General features: G+C 38.8%; 1 protein-coding gene across 1 annotated transcript in view; it reads left to right on the top strand.

Annotated features, from left to right (window-relative positions):
- Cdh2 (cadherin 2, type 1, N-cadherin (neuronal)) overlaps positions 1-26291 on the top strand; it is a gene marked incomplete at its 5' end in the record, with an annotated part of 219980 nt that overhangs the window by 6185 nt on the left and 187504 nt on the right. The window contains 1 exon segment of the mRNA XM_005372737.2: positions 24929-25040. Within this exon segment, the coding sequence (XP_005372794.1) occupies positions 24929-25040 (112 nt within the window).

Raw genomic sequence — 26291 nt, 5'->3', positions numbered from 1 at the left:
CATACATGATCGGTTAGAAGTTATCTGTATTTTTATATTCTTGTCATTGATGATGTCACTTACACCAATAAAAGGAAAATATTTTGGGGCACAGGAGTAGGTATAAATACAGGTAAGTATAGTATTGTTAGGAATAAAAATTATCTATTACTTGTATGCTCCCAAATTTCTTTGAGAGAAAATAGCCTCCATGAGAATCATCCAACTGAATGATATGTGCTAGCTGTAAAAATAACAGTCCTTTATACTAAAGTCCTCCTACAGTTATTTTTCTGCAGGTATGCCTGTACTCGTGATGTACACATGATGTATCTACATATATAGGGATATTCATGGTAGTACTGTTTATGCTTTTAAGAGATTGGATTAGTCCACCAGTAAGAAATGATTTAATAAATTTTGATGTGATGTGCAGGGAGATTTGAGAACTCCTACTGTAAAATATTTCAATTTTACTATGATTACATTAAACTATTTCATGCTTGGGGAATAGTCATGCACCCAATAAAAGCTATAGACTAGGAGGATAGCTACAATAGGAAGTGGGATTTAAGGCTTCTGAATGAGAATCTGTTGGACAACGACCAGTGATATGAAGATAAACTAAAGAATAGAAAACCAAGTAAAATAGAAATAAACAGTGTGACCTAAACTAATGGCAAAACCTTTGAAAGGTTTGAAATGATGTATAGCAAGCTACACAATAAATCCAAGGGAAGATTGGCTAAGTGATAGGCAGCTAGAGGATAAGTTTCCATGTTAACCTCATGGAAGAGCCACCATGTGCTGTTATCTATTCCTTAAGGATTATATTAGTTCCTTAAGCCATTGTGTATGTCTTCCATTCTCCTTGCTGATGGAATAGTTAAGTTTTGCCTGTGTTCTGACAGTGGAAATATAATTTAAAGCAGACCATAGTAGTATCTGGAATTTGAGATGCAAAACATTTAGTATAGGAATCAAATGTTGTGGTCTACTGACTGCCTTGATAAAGTAACTGTTTTTTTTGACTTTTACAAGTAGCAATAGAAGTAGATTTATATTTTTCAGACAGCATGCACTACTTAAAAGATGGTAGCATTATTAATATAATCCTATATGCTTAATAGAGTATCTCAGAGTATGCTTAATAGAGTACTTGATCTGTGATCTGTTCTTAGGGTTTTTTTTTTTTTTTTTCAGAAAATATGCTTCTATATATTAGGAAGGAAGGGAGGGAGGAAGGAAGACTGAGTAATTGTGTACTGATATCCTTTACTCAGAGTATGCTTAATAGAGTACTTGATCTGTGATCTGTTCTTAGGGTTTTTTTCAGAAAATATGCTTCTATATATTAGGAAGGAAGGGAGGGAGGAAGGAAGGAAGACTGAGTAATTGTGTACTGATATCCTTTACATTGTTATAATTTTGACCTTAGCTTCTGTGTTCTTTCAACTTACTTTACCATATTTTAAAACATGCAAACCCAGATTTTTTCCACATTCTAATAAATTACTTAATGTTTTGGTGGATTAAGCATTAGTTTTAAAAAGTAAAAAATGCCATGCATAATTGATAATCTTATCCAGAAATTTATGAGCTGGATATGTCTAATGACTGTTTTCCTTATTATTAATATAAATTTTGAGTTCACTCAACTTCCTTCTGTTGTACTAATATTGGATTTCACTGCTTGCAGTGAAAGTTGTAAGGATTGCTATATTACTTTTTTCTTGTCACATCTATAGGTTTTAGGGCTTTTTACAGCATATTTATATTTAATAACTGTCAGTAAATCCTTCATGTAATTCAGGTAGTGATTAAAACTTTGTATATTTGCTGCCACTACTAAGGAACTATTTTTTTCAAAGTAATGCCACATACTATATCAAATAAATGTTAAAATTTAAATATTTCTATTTAGGAGAGGGAACTGATTATGTTGCTTCCATTATTACTTTAACTCTGTAGTTTTAGTCCCATTCTAGGGATCGTGAAACTAAAACTCAGACATTTTGAGAATTCAGAATTCAACTATGTCTATTATAGTGAAGTTGAACTTTACTCCAAAGCATGTGATCTTTTTCCTTGTGTCAGGCTGCGACCCCTTTTATACAATACTTAGGGAGTGAGTGTCATATTAGAGAGAAATTTCAGTTCCTCTCAACTGCATTGGTGATTTTTTTTAGTTAACTTATGAGTTATGTTGAGTATTTACTCTTGGCCTTAAATATTTTGCTATTTTCATATTTGAATTATTTTTTCTCTCACAAATGAAGTTATTTGGCATCTTTTAAAATATGTATGTCACATCTCAAAAAAACTACCGGCAGCTGGTTCCTGTAAATATTTTGTGCAGTAACTTACCACAGGTATGAATCTGTTAACGGTTAAAAAAGCCTAGAACTATTTTACTTGTCACTTGACCTGTTGTAGGTGAGTGGACACACTTGACCTGTGTGAAGTCTTGCGTAAAATGTTTATTGGTTGGGAAACTTAAATGCAACCTGAAATAAATGACTAAAAAATCTAATTTTATTGAGTTTAAAGAGGTTGTGATCCATGCTTCCTTAATATAAATCTTTAATTAACTAGAGACTGTGACTACTTTTTTTTTGCTTTTTGTTTTCTTAACTAGTTAACACAAAAGTTCAGAATCTAAAGCTTATTCTGATGGATTTAAGGTCCAGAAAATAAAGTATGTTTTGTGCATCCAAAGTACTGGTCTTTGATTTGGAACCAACATCTCTAAAATTGTTCATAATATCTTTCTTCCTCCATTTCAGGGAATTAGATATTCATATTAAACATATATGCATGCACATGGACACACACACACACACACACACACAAACTTACATACTTTGTGAAAGTACCAAATTCATTGCTGGAAATTGCACATTCTGCCAAATGTTCCTAAACTGAACATACTATTCAGTCAATACTGGATCAAAAAATCTTAACTCTGAATTTTAACCACCCTCTACTAGTAACTTCTTACTTGGCTTCTAAAATCATAGATTATTGTTGCTTTTTATTATACTTTCTGAAGTCTGACATCTTATTTCTGGTATCTTTGACTCAATACATAAAATCATCTATTTTATCATATATTTTTAATAATCATAACATTAGGAAAGATACATAAACACTATAGAAATATCTGGGATACATAAACACATTAGGAAAGATACATAAACACTATAGAAATATCTGGGAGTTTATAGAATCAGGTTCTGTGGGTAGGTTGAAAATTGATGATAAAAAGAGATGCACTGTTTCACTTCAGCTAAGTTATGACTCTTGGAACTGAAAATACTTTCTGGGACTCTATTTTGCATCTTTATTGTGTCCAAGCCACTAAACACCTTTTTGGAGTTTCTAGTCAGAGAGGTTTTTCTATAGTTCTGGTAAACTGGCAATATTGCTTAAGGTAAGGGATAAAGATTTTTAAATTCTTAAGCGATATCCTTCTTTCCCTTTCTTTTTTATCAGAAGGAGGGTAAAAGCAAAGACCTAAATATTTTTGGAACAGAAGTTTTCATGCTAAAGATCGGGGTGTTAACAGATCTAATCTTTTTAGTGATGCTTCTTAATACCTTCTGTAAGCTCACTGCTGACCCACTTTTCAACAAGGCCCTCCCCGGTTTTCACTGTGGTTTCTAATTTTTTAAAAAAGTTACATGCAGAGTTTTATAATGCCACAGACTGATCATTTTCTAGCTGTTCAGCATATATGTGGGTACAGTTGATCCTGTTTTGTATTTGTGTAGCTGTTTTGCAGATTTGAGAGTTTGCCATGAGGACTGCAGAGTGCTTATACTTGTTCAAAGGTCTGTTTTGAAGCCTTTTCTCCATTTTCTAATGACGGTCTGGATTGTAGGTGGAAGTCTATTCATAGTGAAAAAACTAAGGAATCAGGTTCTGTGGGTAGTTAGTTGCCCGCCAAGGATATGTTTGCTCAGGGCGACTCTACTTTATTTATGCTCTCACACATATGGACTTTATTTTACTCTACTGCATTTAAAAAGTTGTACTGTTTGTGTGGCTTTAGCTTATTGATATGTAATTTGTACTTAACTTGCTTTAGCCCCTACACATTTTTGAATCATAAAAGTAATTGCATGTAGTGTTTATGTTTTTGGCATTAAATTTTATTTACAGTTCTGTCTTCTCTGGCTGACAGATAAATGAGAACTTTTAGGGAGGGCTATCATATAATCATTGATTTAATTTACCAATGTATGTAGTTTAAATTACCTTCTAAATGAAAATGAGTTAAATCCTTGACTTGTTTTATGGTTTTTCCTTTTATTTGAGGCCTTCTTGGTGGTGGTTTGCTCAAATGTATATAACAATGGATTATTCTGCAGATTGCTTATAACATGTTGGGATGGCAAATGAAAGCAGTTTGAAAAGAGGTGGCAATTTTAATACTGTATTTGCATGTATAGTGGATATCATTAAAATTTCAATTTCATACTTTTCCTAAATCTTGGTTTTTTGTATATATATGATGTATATCTGGAGTACTATTCTTTGGTCAATGAGCGAAGATATAAACTGACAGCTTTCTGAAACCTTGTGTTATATCAGATTTCACTTATCAGCTTATTTTTTACATTTAGATACCTCACTTTCATGAAATTTATTTTTGTATGTGGTGTGAAATAGAAGGCCTTGTTTCAGTTTTTCTCTCAATTTTATGTGTATGTACATGCACATTAGTCTTCATTTATCAAATAAAATTTTATTTTTCTGAGTTGAAATGCGTTATTATCAAGTATAACATTTCTAGTCAGTTTTGGATCTCTGTTTGTTATTAAGTTCCAGGTGGGTAGTAGGTCAGGTGGCTTATGGTACAGTGGTTAAGAAAGAGCACTTTGGAGGTAGATGATCTGGCTGGGATGTGTGTTGTGTGTGTGGACAGCATATGAGGCAGTTCTAATCCTCAGTGTGCCCAGTATGTGCAGCATGGGTGTGTGTGCATATAGAAAAGTGTTTTTATGTGGTGAGCAAGATGTTAGATCTTTGAAGATTTGGGGCCTCAGTCCTTCCTGTTGTTTCACACAAACAAAATCAATCAAGAGAAAATGTAATCTTTAAAATGAGTCTGCGTACTTCATGTGTGCAAGGCTTTGTTCTGTGTCCAGTGTTACAGCTGGATGCCTTGCCGTTCTGCATGATTACCTGCCCCCAATTTTTCTTGGATCACACTTGAAAACCACAATTGAAGGGCACATATTTTAACAGTCTTCTTTAAATTCTAACAGATGTAGTCTAGGCTGATACAACAGTTCTATCGTCTTTATAATTAGGGGGGAAATTAGTGTATGGAGAGTGTTATTCTGCCAGGGACTTGGTATGGAAATACTGGGTAGTCAAACAAGCTATTCTGTTGTCTTTTTCAAGATCTGTCTTTTTCTTTAATTCTTCAATGTCCTGGTGGATGCACATGCACATGTGTGTGCACGTGTGCGTACACTAGCCCAGAACCAGTCTCCGACTGCTTTAGACATGGCGGTGGGCACCAGTAGAGCAGGAGGTTCAGCGTCCTGTTCATGTCAGCACAGCATCTCCATAAAAGCGAAGGTAAATGCATTGTTCTTGGTGGATGCTGATGACTTATTGACAATTAAGTGCAAGAAATACTGCTTTTAAGTTAGTGTAATTCTAAACAAATAATATCTTACTATTTATGAGTACTTACTATGAGGTAGGCGCTATGCTAAGGACTTTTGACATGTTAACTTATTTCATTCTCAAAAATATTTATACCCATTTTATATATTAGGATATCATACCTGGATAGCTGTCCAGGCTTCTTTTAAGTGGTAACGTACACATTTATTTGTAAGTAACCAGATGTTAGAGCTTGCATTCCTAGGTTTCATATGTATTTGAATTAAAAAAAACTAAAACAGATTGATACTCTGTTTTATGTTTGATATCATCGTTTTAAAGATATTTTCTTCTGTGGTATAGTAGAGGAGTGTATAAAACGTATATACACTTTAAAATATACAAACTATATCAGTATAACTATTAGCTAGTTTAAGAAATAATATATTGCTGCTATCTTGGAAGTCCCCAAAATACATTTCCTTCCTTCCCAGAGAAAATCACTATCTGCTTTTTCTACTATTTATTCCTTGTCTTCCTTTATACTTTCATCATCCATATATATTTCTTAAATATATGTAGAGATCTTTTATATATGTAAATATATATATATATATATCATACCTACATGCATAAATGTGTCATGTGCAATATTTTCTATGATTTGCTTTTGGGTTCAATTTATGTACATAAGCATCATTAGGTTGCATGGTTATAATTTGCACAGTTTCTTAATGTACAGCATTGCACACTTTGAATATGATATTGGTTGGTTTGTAGTTTGTGGACCTGGATGTATAGTTTCAGAATTTTGGTGCTATCAGCAAGCCTATAGATGCCACTTGGCCTGAATATCAGGAATACTCCAGGGCAGTGTTTTCCAAACTTTAGCTTATACAAGAAGCATTGGAGAGCTTTTTAAAACAAACCCTACCCCCATGTTTGGGATTCAGTAAGTCTGCAGGGGAGCATGAGAATTTGTATGTCTAGTAAGCTCTATTACTGGGTAATAGGATGCAGTTCCACTCTGGGGTATGTACCCAGGAGTAGTATTGCTCGATTGTATAGCTCCAAGTATATAGTATAGTATATATACTATACTGTATAGTAGTATAGCTCCACATGTTCATTTTTAATAGCAAGTGCAAGAATGCTTTTCATACTGATTCACTGGTGCTATGTACACAATTTTTTTCTCATAATGTTTAGGATACTTGTTATAGTGAAACTAAAATACTTAGTAGTCTAGTGACCCACATAATGCTACCTCTCTTTGGTTTAAATTTGAATTCCCCAGTTACTAATGAGTTTGAGAAGTTTGAAGTGTGTGTTTTGGCCTTGTCTTTTTGGTGAAATGTCTGCATAAATACTAGCCTACTGGAAGAAGTCCACAACCTCCCTGTGACTTGGCCTTGCCACTTGTTGCTCATTCTCTTTGCCTGACATCTTCAGTCATGGCGTGGCTGAAGTTGTGTTTCCAAGGATTTTTGAGTCTTCCTGAAAGCTGACTCATAGCCTTAGGTCTAGTGTTTCTTGAGTGCATAGTGCATGCCAGACCAAATGCTCTACCGGTACTGTGTCACTGAATATTTCTATCAGTCCCATGTGCTAGGTAGGCATTATTATCATCATCTGCTTTACAGACATCTGAACAGGTCCTAGCATGAACCAGTCCCCTAAAGGCACATTGCCAGCAAGCTGGAGGCAGGGCTTACACTGAGTTACCAACTCTGGTAATGCCAGGAGTTCCTTTGGAAATCTGAAAAAAACAGTGCACCCAGGGGTATGGACATAGATCTCCTCTAGTCTTTGAAGGGTTGCTGCATTGTGGCCAGCACTCTATTACAGTACTGCATCCCAGTTCTGGATTTGAACTTCACAATGAGGATTTAAGGGATTTCTGTTTCGGGGAGCAAGCTTTGCCCTTATGAATGGGACAATCTGACAGGCTGAGTCAGACGCAGGATAGTGTGCAAGCCAGCAGTTTATGTCCTTGGCCATGCAGTTCCTCGGTGCCTATGAGTCAACTTTCAAGGTGCAGTATCTGTCTGGTGGGCCACTGATGGTTCTTTCTACCACCTGCCCTAGTTCGTCTGTCCTCAGGCTAGCTTGGCTAAGAACTGCAGTCACCCCGTGAGTCAGGGGTCCTTGTTGCTTTCTGTTCCCAGTCTTTAGTTCTCCCAAGCACTTGCAGAGTCATGATTGTCTGCTGCTAGGCCCTCAGCATCAGAACATACATGCAGGCTCATGACCATGGCCTTGATGTTGGTGTAACAATGTTATTTGCTCAGACTTCCCTTTGATCTTGTAACCTTAGCCTTTGAGTGTTAAGTAAGATCATGGCTTTGTAGATAATTTTGTTGTCTTTGGAGGGGCCTAAAACTGATTCTTCCCATCCATCTAAGTTCTGTACAAATATTACAAAAGAATCAGTAAATGGAAAACCAAAATATAACATTTATTACTGATAAAAACAAGGTTGGGGAATGTGACCTAAATGTATCGGTTAAGCACCCATGCACACCCATCTTTGTGCAGGATGAGGTCAGGCTTCCCTCTGTCATCCTGTCCTGCAGTGTAATAACACTTGCCTTTGCTGGCTGTGGGCTGTTCTCCGCAGAAATCTGGCCAAGGGACCAGATTCAGTATGCCCAGTTACCTCATCCAAATGCACCAGAGGTAGACAGAGCTCGTGAGTGTTGCTAGAGTGACAACTACTTCTTGGAAGTGGGATGCAACAGTGCTATGCAAATTGTTTCAGATTTTGGATTAGCCACCGGGCCTATGTTCTTAACTAATAAGTATGTGTTTCGTGCAGGTGTGTGACCACTCCCCTCCGGGAGATGAGCATTGGTCAGAATAATCTTGCTCTCAACTTCATGATGTCTTGAAAGATCTATAGTTTCACTTTCCAGTCTCCCAAATGCTAATGTGGCATATGAGATGACAGTCGTAGTGTTAACAGCCTCTAGAATTAGAAAGCAAACCAGTATCTGCTCCCAAATTGTTTCCCAGTGCTTGTCCTGAGGGCTGCAGTGACTGTAGCAGAGAGCCCATGATACCCAGGAAAAGCCTGACTGTGGGCCCAGAAAGCATTTTCCTTTTCAGCCTCTCCTGTGTGCTAAACAGTCTGAGCCTTTTGTGTGTAATCCTTACCCTATAAACTGGACACAGAGTTCAAAGGAGGAAATGGAAATTTTAAGATACTAAATGCACTGGATTCAAAACAAAAGCAATTTTTAAAAGATGGGGGCCATCTTAGTACAAAAGCAGCAGTATCTCAAATGCTACCTTTTTGAAAGAAAACTATGACTGGAACATTCGCCCTTTCTCCCCATAATTACCTGGCTGCTACATTGAACCTCCCCTGGGAGCCCCCTGAGTCAAGTTTCAGTTCACAACCAGCACTTGCAAACCACGATTCCCTTTGAGCCCCTAGAGTCTGCCCTTGAGGCTGTTGGTCAAGCCATGGGAGTCCAAGATGTGCCTTCCTTGCTCCTAAATGCAGAGTGCAATTTGAAACTAAAGTGGCCAGTCCTTTATGTAAAGACTCTCAGGCCTGTCACAAATAATTTAAAGTGAGATCCTTACTAGGGATCTTGAGCTCATTGTCTTAAAAATAGAAATCTTGTACTGCTCACTAGCCTTTAGGCAGTAGGTTTTGACTTAATCTCCTTTTTCTCTACCTCAGCTGCCCCTGCTGATTCAGGACCAAGAGCATCTCTGGAAGTCCTGAGCTACCTCAAATCCCTGCCACAGCCGCGTGTAGCCACCCTTTCCCAGAAGAGCCCACCAGCAGATAAGGTCATTGGGCCTCTCCTCTTTTCTGAGACCTTTGGCCTGTGGCCTCTCTGAGGCCCACTATTTTATTCTAAGCTGTGCTTCTCGAATAACCACTTTCCTGGAGAATAAACCACCCCAAGTTGTGGTCACATAGCAAGATCAAAACACCCTGTGGTTTGTGAATTAAAGCCTTTTGAAGTTAAAAGCCACCTGCTTCTCTACAAAAACCAGCCACTTCCCAATCAATGCTGCAGACCACCAAGTTAAGGCAGGACCTGTGTCATATACTTTTTCCCTTGCCAAAAGTTTTGTCTTCCAACATTAGACTTGTTTTTCTTTTTTAGTTTCTCAGGTGCCCAGATAGTTCCCCAAATGCTGCAGTATTTAAAGGGGCCCAGTGAAAAGCATCTCTCCTCCCTGCCCGAATTCTGAACCAAATAAAATGTAAGCCAGAAGAATCAGCAGAGCGGACAGGAAAATAGCACCCTGATTGTTGGGATAAGTGCAAGGACGGAGGCTATGGCTGTTATCTGTGAACAGATCTCCTTGTTGAAAATGAATCCCAGAACCCCAGAATCCCACCCCCTCCCAAGCGGCAGGGAATCTGCAAACTCCCAGCATGGAAAATGAGATCATCACACTCGTTTGCTGAGGGCCTGTGACTTCTAGGCGGGAGGAGTAGGAGACAGGTTGGGCACCAGCTGCCCAGATGGTTCTTTCAAATGTAGTCTTCAGGCAAATTAAATCCATCCTTCTCTTCATGACAGCGGAAGTTCACAAATGTCCTAGAACTCTTTTATACTCTTAGAAATTAGTGAGTGCTCACATGAGCTTCTATAGTGTGGGTAATACCTATCAGTATTTGCCATAAATCAAACTAAGAAAATTCTACAATGTTTATTTATTTAAAAATATCAAACCCATTTTCCCTGTGTAATGTAAATATTAATTTTTATGGAAAAAAATGAGTATATTTTCCAAAAGAAAAACACAGTTAATGTGAAGAGTAGCATATTTTTCTAGTCTTCTTAATATCTGGCTTAATGATGAGACAGCTGGTTTTTCTTACCTGATTTTGCATTTTTTGTGTTACAGAATGACACATAGTGTAACCTCTAGAAAAGCCCACTTTACCCTGATGAGAGAATAAGAGTGCAAACACAAGTAATCCTGTGATGGAAGTAGCTTGGCCTTTGCAGATCTGCCAGAAGGATCTTGGGGGTTCCTAGAGTTCCACTCTTGGACTATACTTTGAGAACTACCACTCAGGGTCTTACTGACTGGTGCAGTGAAAAGAGTTTGGAGCCTTAGCAGAATTCCCAGCATCAGGAGGGGAAATAGCGTCCCCTCCACAGAAGCTTGCATAGTGAAAAGATCTAATGCCTGGTTTAAGTCCCTGATGCAATCCATGGGTGGAAATGCTGGTTCCCCCAGAGGAGAAGCAGGAATTGATGGTCTTAGTTGGGCAGCCTCGCAGTTCGCATTCAGGGCTTGTATTTCTTTATGACTTGATCTATTAGAACTCTACTGGACAGGGTGCTGTTTTCACAGCAAGGTAAGAAATGGCTTTGAACTCCAAAAGTTACTAACAGTGCCCTCCTTTCACTGTGGTGTATTTCTGGAAGCTGTACCACTGAATGCCATTTTCTCAGAAGAACAACACTGTAGTTAGGTTGTGTTTATCTTATCAAGGACTCAGGATTAGGTAAGTCACCATTATGGCCAGCTATGTTAATTAAATCAGAGTTGTGGGGACTGTAAACATCTGTAACCATTTTGAAAAAGCGAAACCATGCTCTGGGTTTTATGAATCAGGCCTAATTGTACATGAATACAAGGGACTCCAGAGTACAGAAAGTGTACAAAGAGTTTATTACAGACTGTAATTATTCCCTCATCAGTATGTCCACTGAAAACTAATGCACTAGCTGTGATAGGAATTTACTGATTATTTTCCATGTGTTCTTTTAGAAGAGTTCAGGGTAGGAGAGAGAGCTTTGATTTGGATGACCTAAAAATGAGCTGTTTAAGAAGGTTTGACCTGATGGTTTTTTTGGCCAGGTTTTTTCCATAACAAACAGGAACATTGAAACTATTTTATTATCGTATGTCCTACATTATGTAACAATATGTGAGCATCATATTTTAGGACAAATTAAGTATGGGAGAAGGTAGATTTTTCACTTAGTCTCAATTCATACAGGATAATTCCCAGCCCTTAGCCGGTTATGTGTTACATGTCAGTGTATGTGGATGCTTCCTCATGGCTTTTTGGGTATTTAGGAGGTGGTCTCCAAAGTCATGTGGTGGATTGGAAGCTATCCTTAGGCTGAAGAGCTAAATGACTAAGGCAAGTTTCTTTCAATTTCCTTCCTTGCCTGAAAGACGGCACTAGTAAGTATACCTACCTTATAGGTTGTTCTGGTGCTTTATGTAAGATATTTTGCTTTGAAAATGTAACACACTTACAGGCACATGGTAGGCACCTAGGTAATGTAGTCACAGGCAATCAGTGCAGTTAGTTGATTGAGTTCCCAAGTGGATCATAAATGCAATCCAGTGCCAAGTACTATACACTTTGAGGACATTTTAAAGATTCCATATAAGCATGTTGCAGTCTCTGGTGAGTGTAATGAGTTGATAGTGCAGAGTCAATCTGTACCAGGCTTGACCATCTCTTCTGGAATTGCCTTAGCCACTTCAGGAACTTTTAATGGCAGTTTAATTGCACAGCTACTTGTGTTATTATCTAATGATTGTGTTAAGCACTTACTAAAGCCAACTAAATGTATAGGTGCTCTATTGGTACCTGCTGCATTTACTATACTTAATGTCAGCTCTGATCTGTTCTTTGAAACTTTCTGGTAGGAAGCCCGGAAGCCTCAGAAGCCAGCTCTCGCAGGGACTGAGTAGGTCTGGGCTTATGTTTCTGTATTGTCCCAGGCTTCTGTAGGCTGAGCTTCTGTGAAGGTGACATTCCAAAGCAAATATGTTTTTTTGGACCCAGACTTCTGTCCCTTTAGTTGTACCGTGGCTCAAACTGCAGTTTCTGTTGAATTGTCCGGTTCCTATGCCAGCATCAATGCTGGTATATGATTATTCTGTTTGTCCTTTCTTGATTAAAACAAGTGACAGGGGGCTGGGGATTTAGCTCAGCGGCAAAAGCGCCTGCCTGGCAAGCGCAAGGTCGTGAGTTCGGTTCCCGGTACCAGAGAAAAACCAAAATAAATAAATAAATAAATAAATAAAACAAGTGACAATCAGAAAAGTATAAAGAATGATACTAGAGGTATTCTAAGAAGGCAATTGAAGCAAAGCAAGCTATCACCAGGTGGGCAGAGGTGTGGCCTGGGGCTGCTCTTTGCATCTGAGCTTGTCTACAGTGCTTCATGAAAGCAACGAAACAGTAAAGAAACCTGTGCAAAATGCTGTGTTCTCCATGCAGAATAGTACATGACAAAACAAGATATTGAGGTTGTCCGGGGTTAAGCTGCACATTTTAACCCTTGGAGCTTAAGACTAATTCTGATATAAAGGTGCATGAACATGGGTCTGACTGACCCACATTTATTCTTTAGAATATTTCCATTGCTGAATTGTTAATTTTAATCTTATGAATTTTATTCAAAAAATAAAGTATTGAGTTTTTAACATTTATTGAGTGTTTATAAAAAGCATCAAAATTTTCAAGTGGTTTTTAGTATACAAAGTCTAAAAGAGAATGAATATCAGAAGTAAATTCCCATGTGAACTACAATGAAAATGCCATAGGAGTCTACAAAAGAAATAATCTTTACTTCAATTATTACACCTAAGGCAGTCTACATACATGACAATGGGACGTTCCATGTACATGCATCTCTTACACTGACAGCACATGTCTTTTACTTTCCTGGTCTGTTTGTAGGACATACTTGACATTTCAGTGGTCTTGCTGTTTTGTCAGGAATTTCTTACTGTATTATACCATGTGTAGTTAACAGGAATGTAAAATAATAAAATTATTAAATTCTTAATATGTATTGTGTATTTAGGATAGACATTAACATTTTCGTGTCAGCTGTGTACTTCCTTACAAAACCTAGAAAAAAACATCTGAAGTAAATTCCTATATGAATTATAATGAAAATACCAATAGAACTCTACCACCAAAATAAGCTTTGCTTCAGCGGCCATACCCAAAGCAGTCTTGATATATGACAACTGCATGTTCCATGCACATATCTCTCTTACACTGACAGCACATGTGCTCAGCTTTCTTTCCTATGTGGCAGTCTTGTCACCTCTTTTCTATTCCTGCTTTGTCAGGAGTTTCCTACTATATTGTACAACATACACTTATCAGGGGAATAAGATCTCAATAAAATAAACTATCAAATATGTAATGAGTGCTTAGAATAGATATCAGCATTTTCATATCAGCTGTTTATTTGCTCACAAACCTAAAAGATAGTATCAAAAATAAAAGCCTATAGGAACTACAGTGTAATCACAAACAAAAGTCTACCACAGAAATAAGCTTTACTTCAACTGTTACATCCAAGGCAGTCTTCACACATGAGAATTGCATGTTCCTTACACAAGTATTGCAGACACTGATAGCATGTAGGCTTGTTTTCCTGTACTTTCTTGTAGGGTACAGTTGACATCTTTTGTTTTCATGTTATGGTAGTAGGTCTTTGTGATGCTGTGCCTGCCTGTTCAGCTGTCACCTCACCAATGTGCTTCACAATTGTTTTGCTTCATAATTGTTTTGCATAGCTCCCTGGGCAGAAACGTGTTTTCCTTCTGCTGTATATGGCCTCTGATGAGCAGCAGTCCCAATCTAAAAGCAATTTCTCCGTGATATTTTGCATTTGTTATTTTCTTCATAAACTATCAAACTATGCCACACATGTTTAGGATGTAGTAAAACATAACTATTGGCCAATGCTTTGTGCTTCAAATGACATCATAATCATGGCGTAACTCATCAACATCTGTTCCACCTTTGGTTTTGTTGCTGGAAGTTTCCATTTCAGGCTTCTATTTTGTCATGGTTTTCCCTCAGTATTTCCACTATGGTGAAATGTTGACATCAGCAGTACCAGTTTGGTTTTCTTTGCTATGTAGGAGGCCAGTGTCATATCTTTCTTCAGTTCAAAGATTGAAGCATACAATTCTGTTTTCAAGTTGCAACATTTCATTTGGGAGTTTTGCTTTGTTCCTGTGTACAGTTCCTGCGCTGGTCAACTTGTGCTGTGTTAGCAAATGTAACATCAGTTGGAAACCAGTAAAACAATTGTCGAATGTCGCGTTCTTGTTGGTTTGGGAGATGGGAGCAACAAGTCTGTTCGCAGCATCACTCGGTTTATTCCTATACGAATAAGGACCTGGTGCCTGAGTCCCAGGGTAAATGTCTAAACTGAAAGCCAAACTCCCTTCACATCTCCAAGGGCATACATTTTTATGCCATATTTTGACCCATCCCTGTTCCATAAGTCCTTTATATTCCTGTGGTCACCATGAGAAAGCTGTGCTACGTACAGCAGCCCTATGGATGCGTCGAGTTCAGCCAGTGAGGTGTCATAATACATGTTTGAAGGTGGCTAATAGGTGCATAGAGAACGTCTTACTTGCATTTCAGTCTTTGTGCATTTCACAGCATCTTATAGCATTTTGTCTGTTACACTTTCCAACACTGAATGGCAGTGCTGGCATTCTGGCCAATACATTTCACCCCTGCCAAGAGTGTCATTATATTTTTGGACCTAGTTCTGTTGTTGTAACATTGGCTTGTTCTGTTTGGTTGTGTGACCATTTTGTAGTATTTTGACAAGTCAAGTATGTGCTCACTTTGCTGTTGTCTTCATCATCTGAGTCAAGGCGATCTTCCTTCCCTGGGTCTGTATCAGTTGATTTGTGTTCCATCTCACTGTCACAGGAACATTGGCTCACATGGGCAGCGTCAGAGTCATCATCATTATCATCATCCTCATCCTCATACACCTACACTACTCTTCTGTTATGAAAGCATGCATTTTACCATAATGGATCATCTTCATCATCCATTCATGATTCACTTTTGACCTCCTCCAAAACTTGCAAATCTGGTTTTTCATGTGCCGTTGTACTGAATTGGCCTACTTATATACCAGAAAAATCAAAAAACAAACAAAAAACTCTTTTTCTTAACAAATCCTGAAGAGGTGTGGGTCTATTGGACCCTCTTTGATGCTTGGGTAAACATACACTACAAACTGTTCCATGAAGCATAAGGTCCAAAATCTGTTTTGCCACTTTTGCACACACACACAGTCCTTGCCATTAACACATAGATTGCTTCCTGTATGCCTCAAGGAAAGGTATGGAGATGCACAGCTGGCTACTGTCACACTAAAGTACAAACTTACAGTAGAAAAGTAAGGGATGGATCCACCGGACCCAGTCTTACGCCTTTAAGCATGCTTCCAGGGATGTGAAATTCAAGGTGTCATCAGTGGCATTACTGCCACAGAAAAGGACTTTAAAGCGTGGCAGCAGCTCTTGAGTAATCTTCTTAATGTGCTTCCAACATCATGGGTGGATTCCTGTGAACTGTAGAGAATCTGACAAATGCAATTGTACTATGATAAATTGGATTAAAAATTTTTAAAAATTAGTCATGCAGAATTGGTCTGGAACTTTTCCATTATTATTGTGCATCCAACTACCCACTTTAACAGTGTCTTCATTAGTTAGTTATTTATATTTGCGTATATCACTTTGAAGTTGTAACCCCATAGCAGAAGTTTTATCATAGTTCTGCACCTTCCCTCCACTACTTTTTCTATCTTTGAAGCCAGAAATCACACGTTATAAAGAAATTCCACTTGTGCTTCTTTTGCCCATGTTTGTGAGTGAATTTTTGTTTTTGTGTGACCTTGGTAACCTTCTTTACAATCTTCTCACTTTTGGGATTTTTTGTTGTTTGTAGTGGTGGTGTGGTGGTGGTACTGGGGACTGAACCACGGTGTTGCACGTCCTTCACATGTTCTACCAGTGAGCTACACCCCCACTCCCCTACTTTTTTCTTTTAAAGTATTTCTCAGGTACTCAAAGAGCAAGGAGATAAAAAATCTCCACAAGAAAAACAATAGCAACAACATACTAGCTCCCCTTGTTATGTAGTGGGTCAGAAATTATTTTTAAGCTCTGTACACCCTTTATAGCAATCCTTGAAAGACTACATTTAAAAGCTATTATTATTGCTACTACTATTATTATTGCAAAGGGAAAATGGAGACCTGGATAAGGGTATATAGCTTGTCATGGTCACAAAGATAGCAGGGGATAGAGCTGAATTTAGACCTAAGTAGATTTGCCTGAGGCGCCTTGGTCTCAATTCTGTGCACATTAATGCCTTTCCCTCCAGAGTGAGCAAAACAAACATTCTAATGAGGGTTTGTAGGCTGCAGTTAATAATAACACAATAACCTAACTGATATTAGATTGTAAGTATAGAATATCTGATAGGGAAAAAGGAAGAGATGCATGCTTGGGTAGAACACATCCAGTTGGTTTTAAGAGCTTATGATCATCCACATTGTTTTTGGCTTTAGATAGATAATCTTCCTAGCTAGAAAGATAAGATAATAATTCTCTTTGGTGTGGACTGCTTTCAGAGGGGACATTTTTAACTAATCATTAATTATTTTGATCAAGGCGAAAGTGGAGAGGTGAGGAGAGGTGATTAAAGAATCAGTTCATTGTGCTTTCACCTGGAACATTTAAGAGCTTGGAGTTAGGAGTGACTGGGAGGATATTTTAAAGTAGATCCAGTGACCAAGGAGGAGTATAAAAAAGAATAACAGTAACTGAAACCTGAAAAAGTAGTGGACTCGGGCTTTTAAAGCTCACAGTATCAAGACTGTGGAAAAATTTAACAAGAACAAAAAGCCATGTCGCTGCAAGTTCAGGACCAGAAAAGAGAGACTAATACTAACAGGCAAACAGGACTCCTCAACTCCTATTACACTTCTGCCTTTTTAGACAAGGAGGTCGATCTTCAGCCTGGGAAGAGTAGAGCAAATACTTGTAAGAGGAAATTGAAACTCAAGATAGGTGAGCTGATTGTGTAAGAGCATGGAGCAGCACTAAATGAGTTCAGATCCTCTGACCAGCGTGAATTTTGCCCTGGTAGTCTGAGAGGACTGCCCGACTGCTTTTCATCTTTGAACAGTTGTGCAGAAGAGAATTATTAATGGATGGGCTATGGAGTGATGTCCCTGTTAGAAGGAAGACAACAAAATCAACAAGATGCAGTTTTCAACCAAAAGGAGAGACAGCTTGGGATTAATAACAGGAAGATAATCGATTTATATTCTTTCTTGTTCTTGCTGAGTTGTTTGACTCGAAGACTAGGGCCAAAAGGTAGGTGCGTGGTCTTTGGAATTCAGTAAGCCTTCAAGAAGCAGGCACTTTACTAAACATAAAGATTCATCCACCACATTCCTTCAGATTCTTAGGGGTGAGTTTTGGGTTCCAAGAATCTGTACTTTCAACAAATGTCCTGGATGAAGTACTGTGCTGAGCAAGTTTGGGAATATGACAGATGCGCCATGATTCAGACTCATGACGTCCTAGTAGTATTAATACCACTGTGACTAACAGCTGATACATTGAATGACCACGCGCCACACTAACTTGACTACCTCACACATAATTAGCATTTAGTCCTTACATCTGCCCTATGAACAGGTCCTGTCTGTAGTACTTACACTGTACAGACAGAGAGACTGACTTTTCTGAGGTCTCAGAGTCAGTAGTGATTCGCTGGGATTCCAAGTCAGGTATTCTAGGACATTGGCAGTCCATGCTTTCAACACCACTGACTGCCCTTTCTCCAGATCTTGGCTTGCAGCCCTGGGCTGGTAGGAGAGGCCACGTCCGGGCCCGGCATGTGGCATGCCAGGGCTTTAGCATTTTTATGAAGACATTAGGGTGTTTCATTAGTCTTTCTTGACACATAATCCTAGGGGGAATGACCAAAATCAGCTGGAATGATTAATTTATTGAGATCAAATTTCAGGGGACTGATAGTAAATTACTGTTCCTGAGAGCCCCAAAGCAGCATCAAAGATACCAGAAAAGGAAACCATGACGTACTATTTGCCTGGTGAAACAGATCAGCATGGTGTTGGTGGACTCCAAGCTCAATGTAAATCAGCAGGGGTTTTGTTCTGCTGTACCTTCTGCCTAGGATGCTTTCTGCCACGTCCTCCTCTTTCTCCTGCAAATTTTTAGTCTTCTTTAAAGTCAGGGCCTAAATATCATACCAGCCATGGGGTCTTCTTTGACTTCCACAGGCAGATTTACCATCCCATTCTTTCTGCTTCTTTAGCACTTTGTTCCTGGCATTTTAATTTTGTGATTATCTTTTCTGGTTTGTGGCACCAGGTTCCCAGTTACTCACCTGGAAATAGGGCTGAGGTGTGAGGATGTAACTTCCTCCTGCCCTCCCACTGCGAGTTCCTGCTCTCACTGAGCTCTATTGATTTTAATTGTGTGCATATTGATAAAAATCTGCCCCCTCATAATCCCCGTTGCCCCTGCCCTGACTCAAGTCTGTGTTGTAACTTGTTCTCGGGCTTCTTTCACTTGTCACCCACCATGGTTTCCCAGGGAGCATTTCAGAGAACGTGTTATCAAATACAATCTGCTTGTGCTTTCCTGCTCTGCCCGCCGGTATTCTAACCCCAAGCCCTCAACCCTCCATGATCTAACCCAGTCTAACACTCCAGCTTCAACTTTTGACATCTTGCCTCGCTTCTTGGACTCCAGCGACACGGAGCTCATTGTCATTCCCCAGGCACGATGGTGTTTCCTGCTGCCTTGTTTTAGCTCAAGCCTTGTATTCCTGGGATGATTTTCCCGCTGCCTCTCAAAGCCTTGCTACCCCCGGGCTGTGTTTAGGAGACCCCCACCACCCTCCCCTAGGCTCTCTTGTCTTCTAAGTATTTTTACTTCCCACGTTAAGCCTTGAGCTCCTTAAGGACAAAGGCTGTGCCTCCTTGTCCATTTTCAATGATAAATGGACATTCAGTGCCTGTTTCTTGAAAGAATAGTAATTCTTTGTTGTACTTCGAAAGACTGCAGAGTTAAAATCCTGCCTTTTCCTCTCTCTGGATGTGAGGTCTTGGGTATTTCACTGCCTGTGAGAACCTATTTGCTCATTTATAAAATGCTAATAATTTCATGCCCTACTCTCAGGGAACTCTTGGACCGACCACTAAGTCGGATAGCAATGTTCTGTAAAACGTGCACCATTCCAGGGGTCTGCAGTCTGTAGTCCTGTTGCCTCTTTTTGTATAGTTAAGAATGTTTCTCACATTTTTAAATGTGCAGATACTTTCAAAAAATCAAAACAAAGGCTAGGGATGTAGCTCAGTGGCACAGTGCCTACCTGACGTGCCGAGGTCGTGAGTTCAATTCCCGGTACAAAAAAAGCAGAACAAAAATGATATTTTTGACACTCCACAATGAGTTGAAATTCAAGTTTCAGTATCCATAAAGTTTTGTTGAAATGAACATAGCAATGCGCATTCATTTTCCAATTATCTATGGCTGCTTTTGCATTTCAGTAACCAAGTTGAGTACTTTTAATGGAGATCCCAGGCCTGTAACGCTGAAATATTCACTACCTGGCCCTTTACAGAAAAATCTTGCCAACTTGTGCACTATTCATATACAGAAGAATGTGTATAATACACAATCTTTTCCTTGTGCTCACTGTAAACTGGTTGAAAGTTGAATTCTTTCTCAACTTCTAATGTCAGAGTTTCACCCTGGGCCTGGCAGAACAATTATTTAATGTTGGGTAAGCCATAAGGGCTGAGTTTGTACTTTCTGAGAGTATCTCAGCAAGAATTTAATGAACTGTTTGAGGGGCATGTGAAAGGATGGGTGGATACCCCTTTTTATGAAATGTCAAGAAACAGAATTTTTAAGCCTTGACTTTATTGAACTTGACCAGTGCCTGTGTAATGGTTAATAGCATCCCTGGCCTCTACCTGCTAGAAACCAGTAGAACCACTTGCCCTCCAAGTTGTGTCACCCAAAAATATTCTCAGACGTTACCAGATGTCCCCTGGGGACAAAATCACTTCTGGTTTAGAACCATTACTACAGAACACTCTAGCATTAGCCCTGAGTTTATCTTTTTTTATTTGTTTGCTTGGTTTTGAGACAGGATCTCATTGTGTTGTTAAGGCTGGCCTTGGACTCAGGCTGTCCTGGACCTCATAGTGATCCTCCTGCCTCAGCCTCCCAAGTGCTGGGATTACAGGGATGCATCACCATGCCCAACTCTAGCTGTGATTTTAGACTAGTGAAACTTCAATATCCAAAAATCCACTATTACCAGAGGATTCAAGAGTGAACTTGGCTTCCCTGGGTAGATCTTGGATCTTGGTTACCAGCTCTGCCCGACTCCCAGCTCTGGCCTAGTATCAGCACCATCCCTAGCCTGAAAGAACTGAATGGCATAAAGGAGACTTGCAGTATCTCCAGTGTGAAGATTGTCTTTATTTGAGTGCTTCTTGTTTGTTTGTTGAACATGTTAATTTTTTACATTTTGAACTGAAAGTTAAGAGGAGAAATTAATAAATTATTAGGAAGAAATAAATATGTCAGGAATTCTACGGACCATGAAAACACATTATAGATTAACAACAGCATGTTATTTTTGTGGGTCCATTTTTGTCTTGGGGAAGAAGAATGTAGAGAAGTCTTCAACTGAGTAAAATAATCATAAAAGTCCCAAAGTCATACAGGGCCTCCTTGGGTAGAGTAGCCAGGATTTGCTGGAGATGTGCTTTACTAACGTGGGTTCAGTAATTCTCACAGTCGGCCAAGGCAGGTAGCTGCCCTTTCGCACCTGAGGAAGGTGACCTCAGATGGGGCAGGTAAGAGGCAGCGTGTTGAGGGCCTAAGTTCCTTCATTTGAAATAAGGAAGCTGAACATCTGAAACCAGCATCCTGTTCCTTCCTGGTGACTTGAGGCTGCCCGGAAATCGCACTCCTGTGGGTTTGGAGCCTGGATCCACCTTTGCTAATCCCCCTACCTGGGGGCACAGCCACTGGGAAGCAAGACTAGTGCTAGACTTAAAGAAAAACTTTAGTATTTAAACGTTAATGATTGGGGCTGGGAATTTAGCTCGGCGGCACAGCGCCTGCCTGGCATGCGCAACATCGTGAGTTCGATTCCCGGTACCAGAAAAAATAAATAAATAAATAAACTTCAGTGATTTTTGACGGCTTCCCTGTATACCTGAGCATTATCCTAACCTGAATGCTTGAGTTGAAATGTGACCTTTGTGCCTCCCGCAGTTTGCTTCTTCCCTTCTGGCCTGCCCAGCACAGACCTGACTGCCTCCCAAAGAGGCAGTCCCATGACTTGGTAGCAGGACACAAGCTTGTGCATCTCAGGGCAAACTGGGGTGTTCCTTTTATTTGTTTTGGTTATCTGACAGCCAGAGCATCCCCTCAATGAGGGTCCACTCTGTGCCAGGCCTATGGTGTGAATACCGGGGGATTTAGAGGTATCAAGTATCGTGTTATCTGTGGTGTTGCCAACTTGATTGGTGTAGGAAGCCTAACTTCTCACTTGGTTACGAATATTTTCTCTTTTTTTATTGTGAAATACATAGAGCATACGATGTAGGATATACAGGGAATAATACAATTTTTATCCATGTGCTACGCAAATCTTCACATTTTACCTTGTGCTTTTATATTCTTTTTGGAAGAAATGAGTAATCACAGATGAATTGGAAGTCATCTGTACCATCTCTCCTATTTTTGTTCCTATTTCTTTCTTCCCTGGGGTAGCTGCTATCACTACCTTGTACATTTTTATATTCTTTCTACATTTGTATGTGTCTGTAAAATTATATTTCCATTTGTGCTTAAATTTGATATAAATGGAATCATCAATCATGCTTTTCATTTATTTGTTTTTGGCAAAATTCAGGCTGCTGTGTGCTGTATCCTCCATTTAAATTTGTAATGTCACACAAATAGATTTTTGAACCAAAAATAATAGTAATCCCTAGGTTGTTCTGTAATTGAATTTCACTTTTTTTGCCTGACTCTTTGTTTGCTTCGTTTTATTTTATGAGATGCAGCCCTGAGAGTACACAAAGTTCCAAATTTTCAATTTAATGCTGCTGAGTATTTCTCTCCTTGGCCGTGTGCAGATGTATTCGTCCATTCTCCTTTTTTTTTTTTTCCCGGTACCAGGAATTGAACTCATGACATTGCACTTGCCAGGCAGGCGCTGTGCTGCTGAGCTAAATCCCCAGCCCCCCATTCTCCTTTTAATGGACAGTTAGGTAGACCCCAGTTCCTGTTGTTAGAACCTTGCCCCAGTGAACATATCTAGCAGAATAGTCACGAGTGCGTCCCTGCAGTGTCATGTACACCCACATGGACTTTCCCTAAAACCTCGCTAATTCTACCCCAAGGCAGCCACTCACGCCTGGGTCAGGCCGTTGGCTTCTCTGATTTTTTGGGTTTATGCAGTGCATTCTTGCATTTTACAGACTTAAAACTCTTCATGAATTTATTTGATAGGTTTGAACTTTCACCTCACTGTCACTTTTTACACTGTGTTGAGGCTAAATTCTGTGTGGTGTTTAACAAAGTTCAAATTTAGTTTCTTCTGTATTTTCTCAAACTTGAAAATAATAGTTTGCTGTTAGAGTAGTTTAGATTTAGCCATATTAGTATTCGTGAAACTTTCTATACATAATTTGGGTTTTCCTTTCCTTTATTTTTTTTTATTTTAAACAGAAGAAAAGTAGAAATCAAACAGAGTTGTCAGGGTAACAGGAAAGTAACAACAATTAATACATTGCATATTGTTATCTTCATAGTAGTTGCCTATATCTCATCCAAACAATATTAGCACCAATCTTTCTTTTCAATGAACTAAAAGAAACTAGCTGTATAACTGTCTGAACTACCTTGTGTATAAATATGTATTTTTCCTTTCTTTTTCCTTCCCTTCCTCTTTCCCCCATCAGTTTCTCTTTTCTTGTGAATAGTTTCTCCCAATTTACAATATCTTTTGCACATTTTGGACCTTTTTTACTTGTTCAGCTTCTCGCACTTGTGAGACAATATGGTGTTTACACATGTGGGTCCGATTTATTTCACTTATCCGTATGGTCTTGAGTTGCATCCATTTACCTATAGTAGTCTTGAGTTTAGCCTTTCTTATGGCTAAGTAGTACTCCATTGCATAAAAAAAAACATCTTTTTCTCCATTTCTTGGTTGGTAAGAATTTCAGTTGTTTCCAAGATTTGGCTATTAAAAACTGTGCTGCTACAAACATGGGTTCACAGATATTGCTGTGGGATGATGTTTTTAGTTCTTCTGGGAAGACACCTAGAAGGGTGGAATGGAACCTCTAACCCTAAATTTTTGAGGAATCTCCACACTGATTTCCACAGTGGTTGCACCAGTCTACATTCCCACCGACAGCTTTTCCTTTAATTACAAAGCTGCACTGTACTGTTCCTTCCAGATACCTGTTCTAAGTTCTTCCTGTTTCTGGGGCTTACCTTTCTTCTTTTGATCAATTTCTGGTTCTCACCAGTGTGGGTTGTTCTAGTGCTGTCCTGTGGCTACTACAGGGCTCCCTTGGGTGCGCTCCATGTAGCCTTTCTTCTTCCTCCTGTATTTGAACCTATAGAGTGCAGGGAGGAGTTTTCTATAATTGATACACCTGCTACCAGAACTCTGCTGAAAACTAATTGTCCTGGGGTTTGCCAGTCAGGCCGGAAGAGGTAGTGCAACTAGCTTGGAGGGTTAGTTCAGTCACATTTCCTGTGACTGGGTTTTAAGCATACAGGAGTGAACTGTGCATGAAGATAGGGACACAGGTGATTGACTGTATATGTGGATAGGCAAGATGGCAAGAGAATTTTAAGTACATGAAAGAAACATAATTTTATGGACCTTTATTTATAGTTTAATATATCCCTGTCCTTGAAATAAGAAAAATATGCTTTTGATTGGTTTGACTTGGTATAAAATACATCCTGCAGTAAATATAATTTTGTTTCTTAAGGAACGGTATATTGAAACAAGCCTGATATTGATATATAGATATATAAAATAGAAATCTATATACTCGGATGCATATGCATTTCATGAGCATTTTTGTTCTCAATGGCGATGTGTTGGCCCAGAGGCGATTTGGCTTTCCCCCAGCCTCACTCCCACTTGGCCCTTCTTCATTCACAATGGCCATTTTAATGGACATGATCAGTCCTTAGAGGAACCTGGAATGTGTGTTATTTAGATTTCACTGGACTAGACAAGTGGGATTTGTTTCTTCTATTCCAGTTATCAAAAAGATTAACCCTTTGCCCTCTCCATTCTGATTGTAACCCTTCAGGAACAAAGGGGTTGTTTGTACAAGATAGTTGAAAAAATGAGGCTCGATGCCAAGTGGAATGTTTCTCCGCTAAAGGAGGCAGCGGTCATGGCACACATTTTTATTTTCTTGTGTTGCAGGCGTCTGTAGAGGCTTCTGGTGAAACCGCATTATGCAAGACTGGATTTCCTGAAGATGTTTACAGCGCTGTGTTACCGCAGGATGTGCACGAAGGCCAGCCTCTTCTCAATGGTACCATCTCCAAAGATGTATTTGTGCATATATGCTGTTGAAACGGATTAGCCATTTTAAAAAAGTCTCCAAATCATTTCCACTGTATAACAAGTATGAATTTTTCACAATTACTATAATGAGACTGTAGGGACTTCAGGATTACAGAAGAACTCATGCATCTCGTATGTACATAGTTGGAAATCTCTTGGTCTCTTGCAAATTCCCTATTCTTTCCTGATTTATACTTTGATCCTTTTACATAACTGTTTTTTAGTATTTTTTCTGCATACGTTTTGCTTATTTTGAAGCATAGGACTCATAGGACATCTGGTTCTAGTTTTAAAAATTAGTTATGACAAACAACCACTTAGTATTTTGAATTTAAAAAGGAAACTATTATAATACCATCTTTGATAAAATGTCAAAATTTAATTCTTACCTACATTATAATAAACAAATTTAACAAGTGATGTCTCAGTGGAGACTCATGAAAGTTGTATTTTTGTTATGACACTGTTTATAGAAATAGTAGATAGCTAATTTAGTTGTAGCATATGTGAATTTCAGATATAGACTCATTTTCCATGTAAATATGGATCAAGTTCACTATAGTTATCATATGACAACCCTTGCCAGCAAGCCTAGAAAAAAATCTGAAATAAAACCTGAACATCAAAAGCAAAATTAAAAACCCTTTCCTTTAGCTCCAGTTGAAAGCAAATAAAAATTTAGTTAGTAGTATTTTCATGGACTTATTTGTCATTACAGAGAATGTCATTGAATTGTGAAAGCAAGTAGAATTGATTAGTAAGATGTATTTAAATTTTAATTCCCTGCAAATCTTGCATATCTCCGAGGCTGCTTTAGAGAGCTGCATTTAGAAAATCTGTGTAACCTCAACTAATTAATTTACACAGAGCTCTACCACATAGCCTTAATTGAAGTGTCTCCATAGCACTGACAGATCTTAATGGTACAATACTTAAGAATACCATAGACAGGAGACTTTGAAATGTAAATGGCCTCTTAGCTACTAGTTCTTGGGTACAACTTACCATGTTATTTTAATTCCTATTTAAAGTATGGTTTATTCACACCTAAGTGATGTTTCTGATGATTTTAATTTTCTTAAAGGCATCTTTCTGTTCCTGCTTCATTCAGTACGTGGTTTTTTTAATGAGTAAATGAGTTAGTTTGTCTCAACTCTGGATTGCTGTCTTACCTAGTGAGTACTGGTTGACATGATGGTGGTTTAATTCAGATGCCAGT

The sequence above is a fragment of the Chinchilla lanigera genome, unplaced genomic scaffold (assembly GCF_000276665.1).
Source record: "Chinchilla lanigera isolate Chin_1 unplaced genomic scaffold, ChiLan1.0 scaffold00001, whole genome shotgun sequence".
In the NCBI taxonomy this organism is placed as follows: domain Eukaryota; kingdom Metazoa; phylum Chordata; class Mammalia; order Rodentia; family Chinchillidae; genus Chinchilla; species Chinchilla lanigera.
The sequence above is the reverse complement of the archived record's forward strand: the minus strand, read 5'-3'. Positions and strand labels throughout refer to the sequence as shown.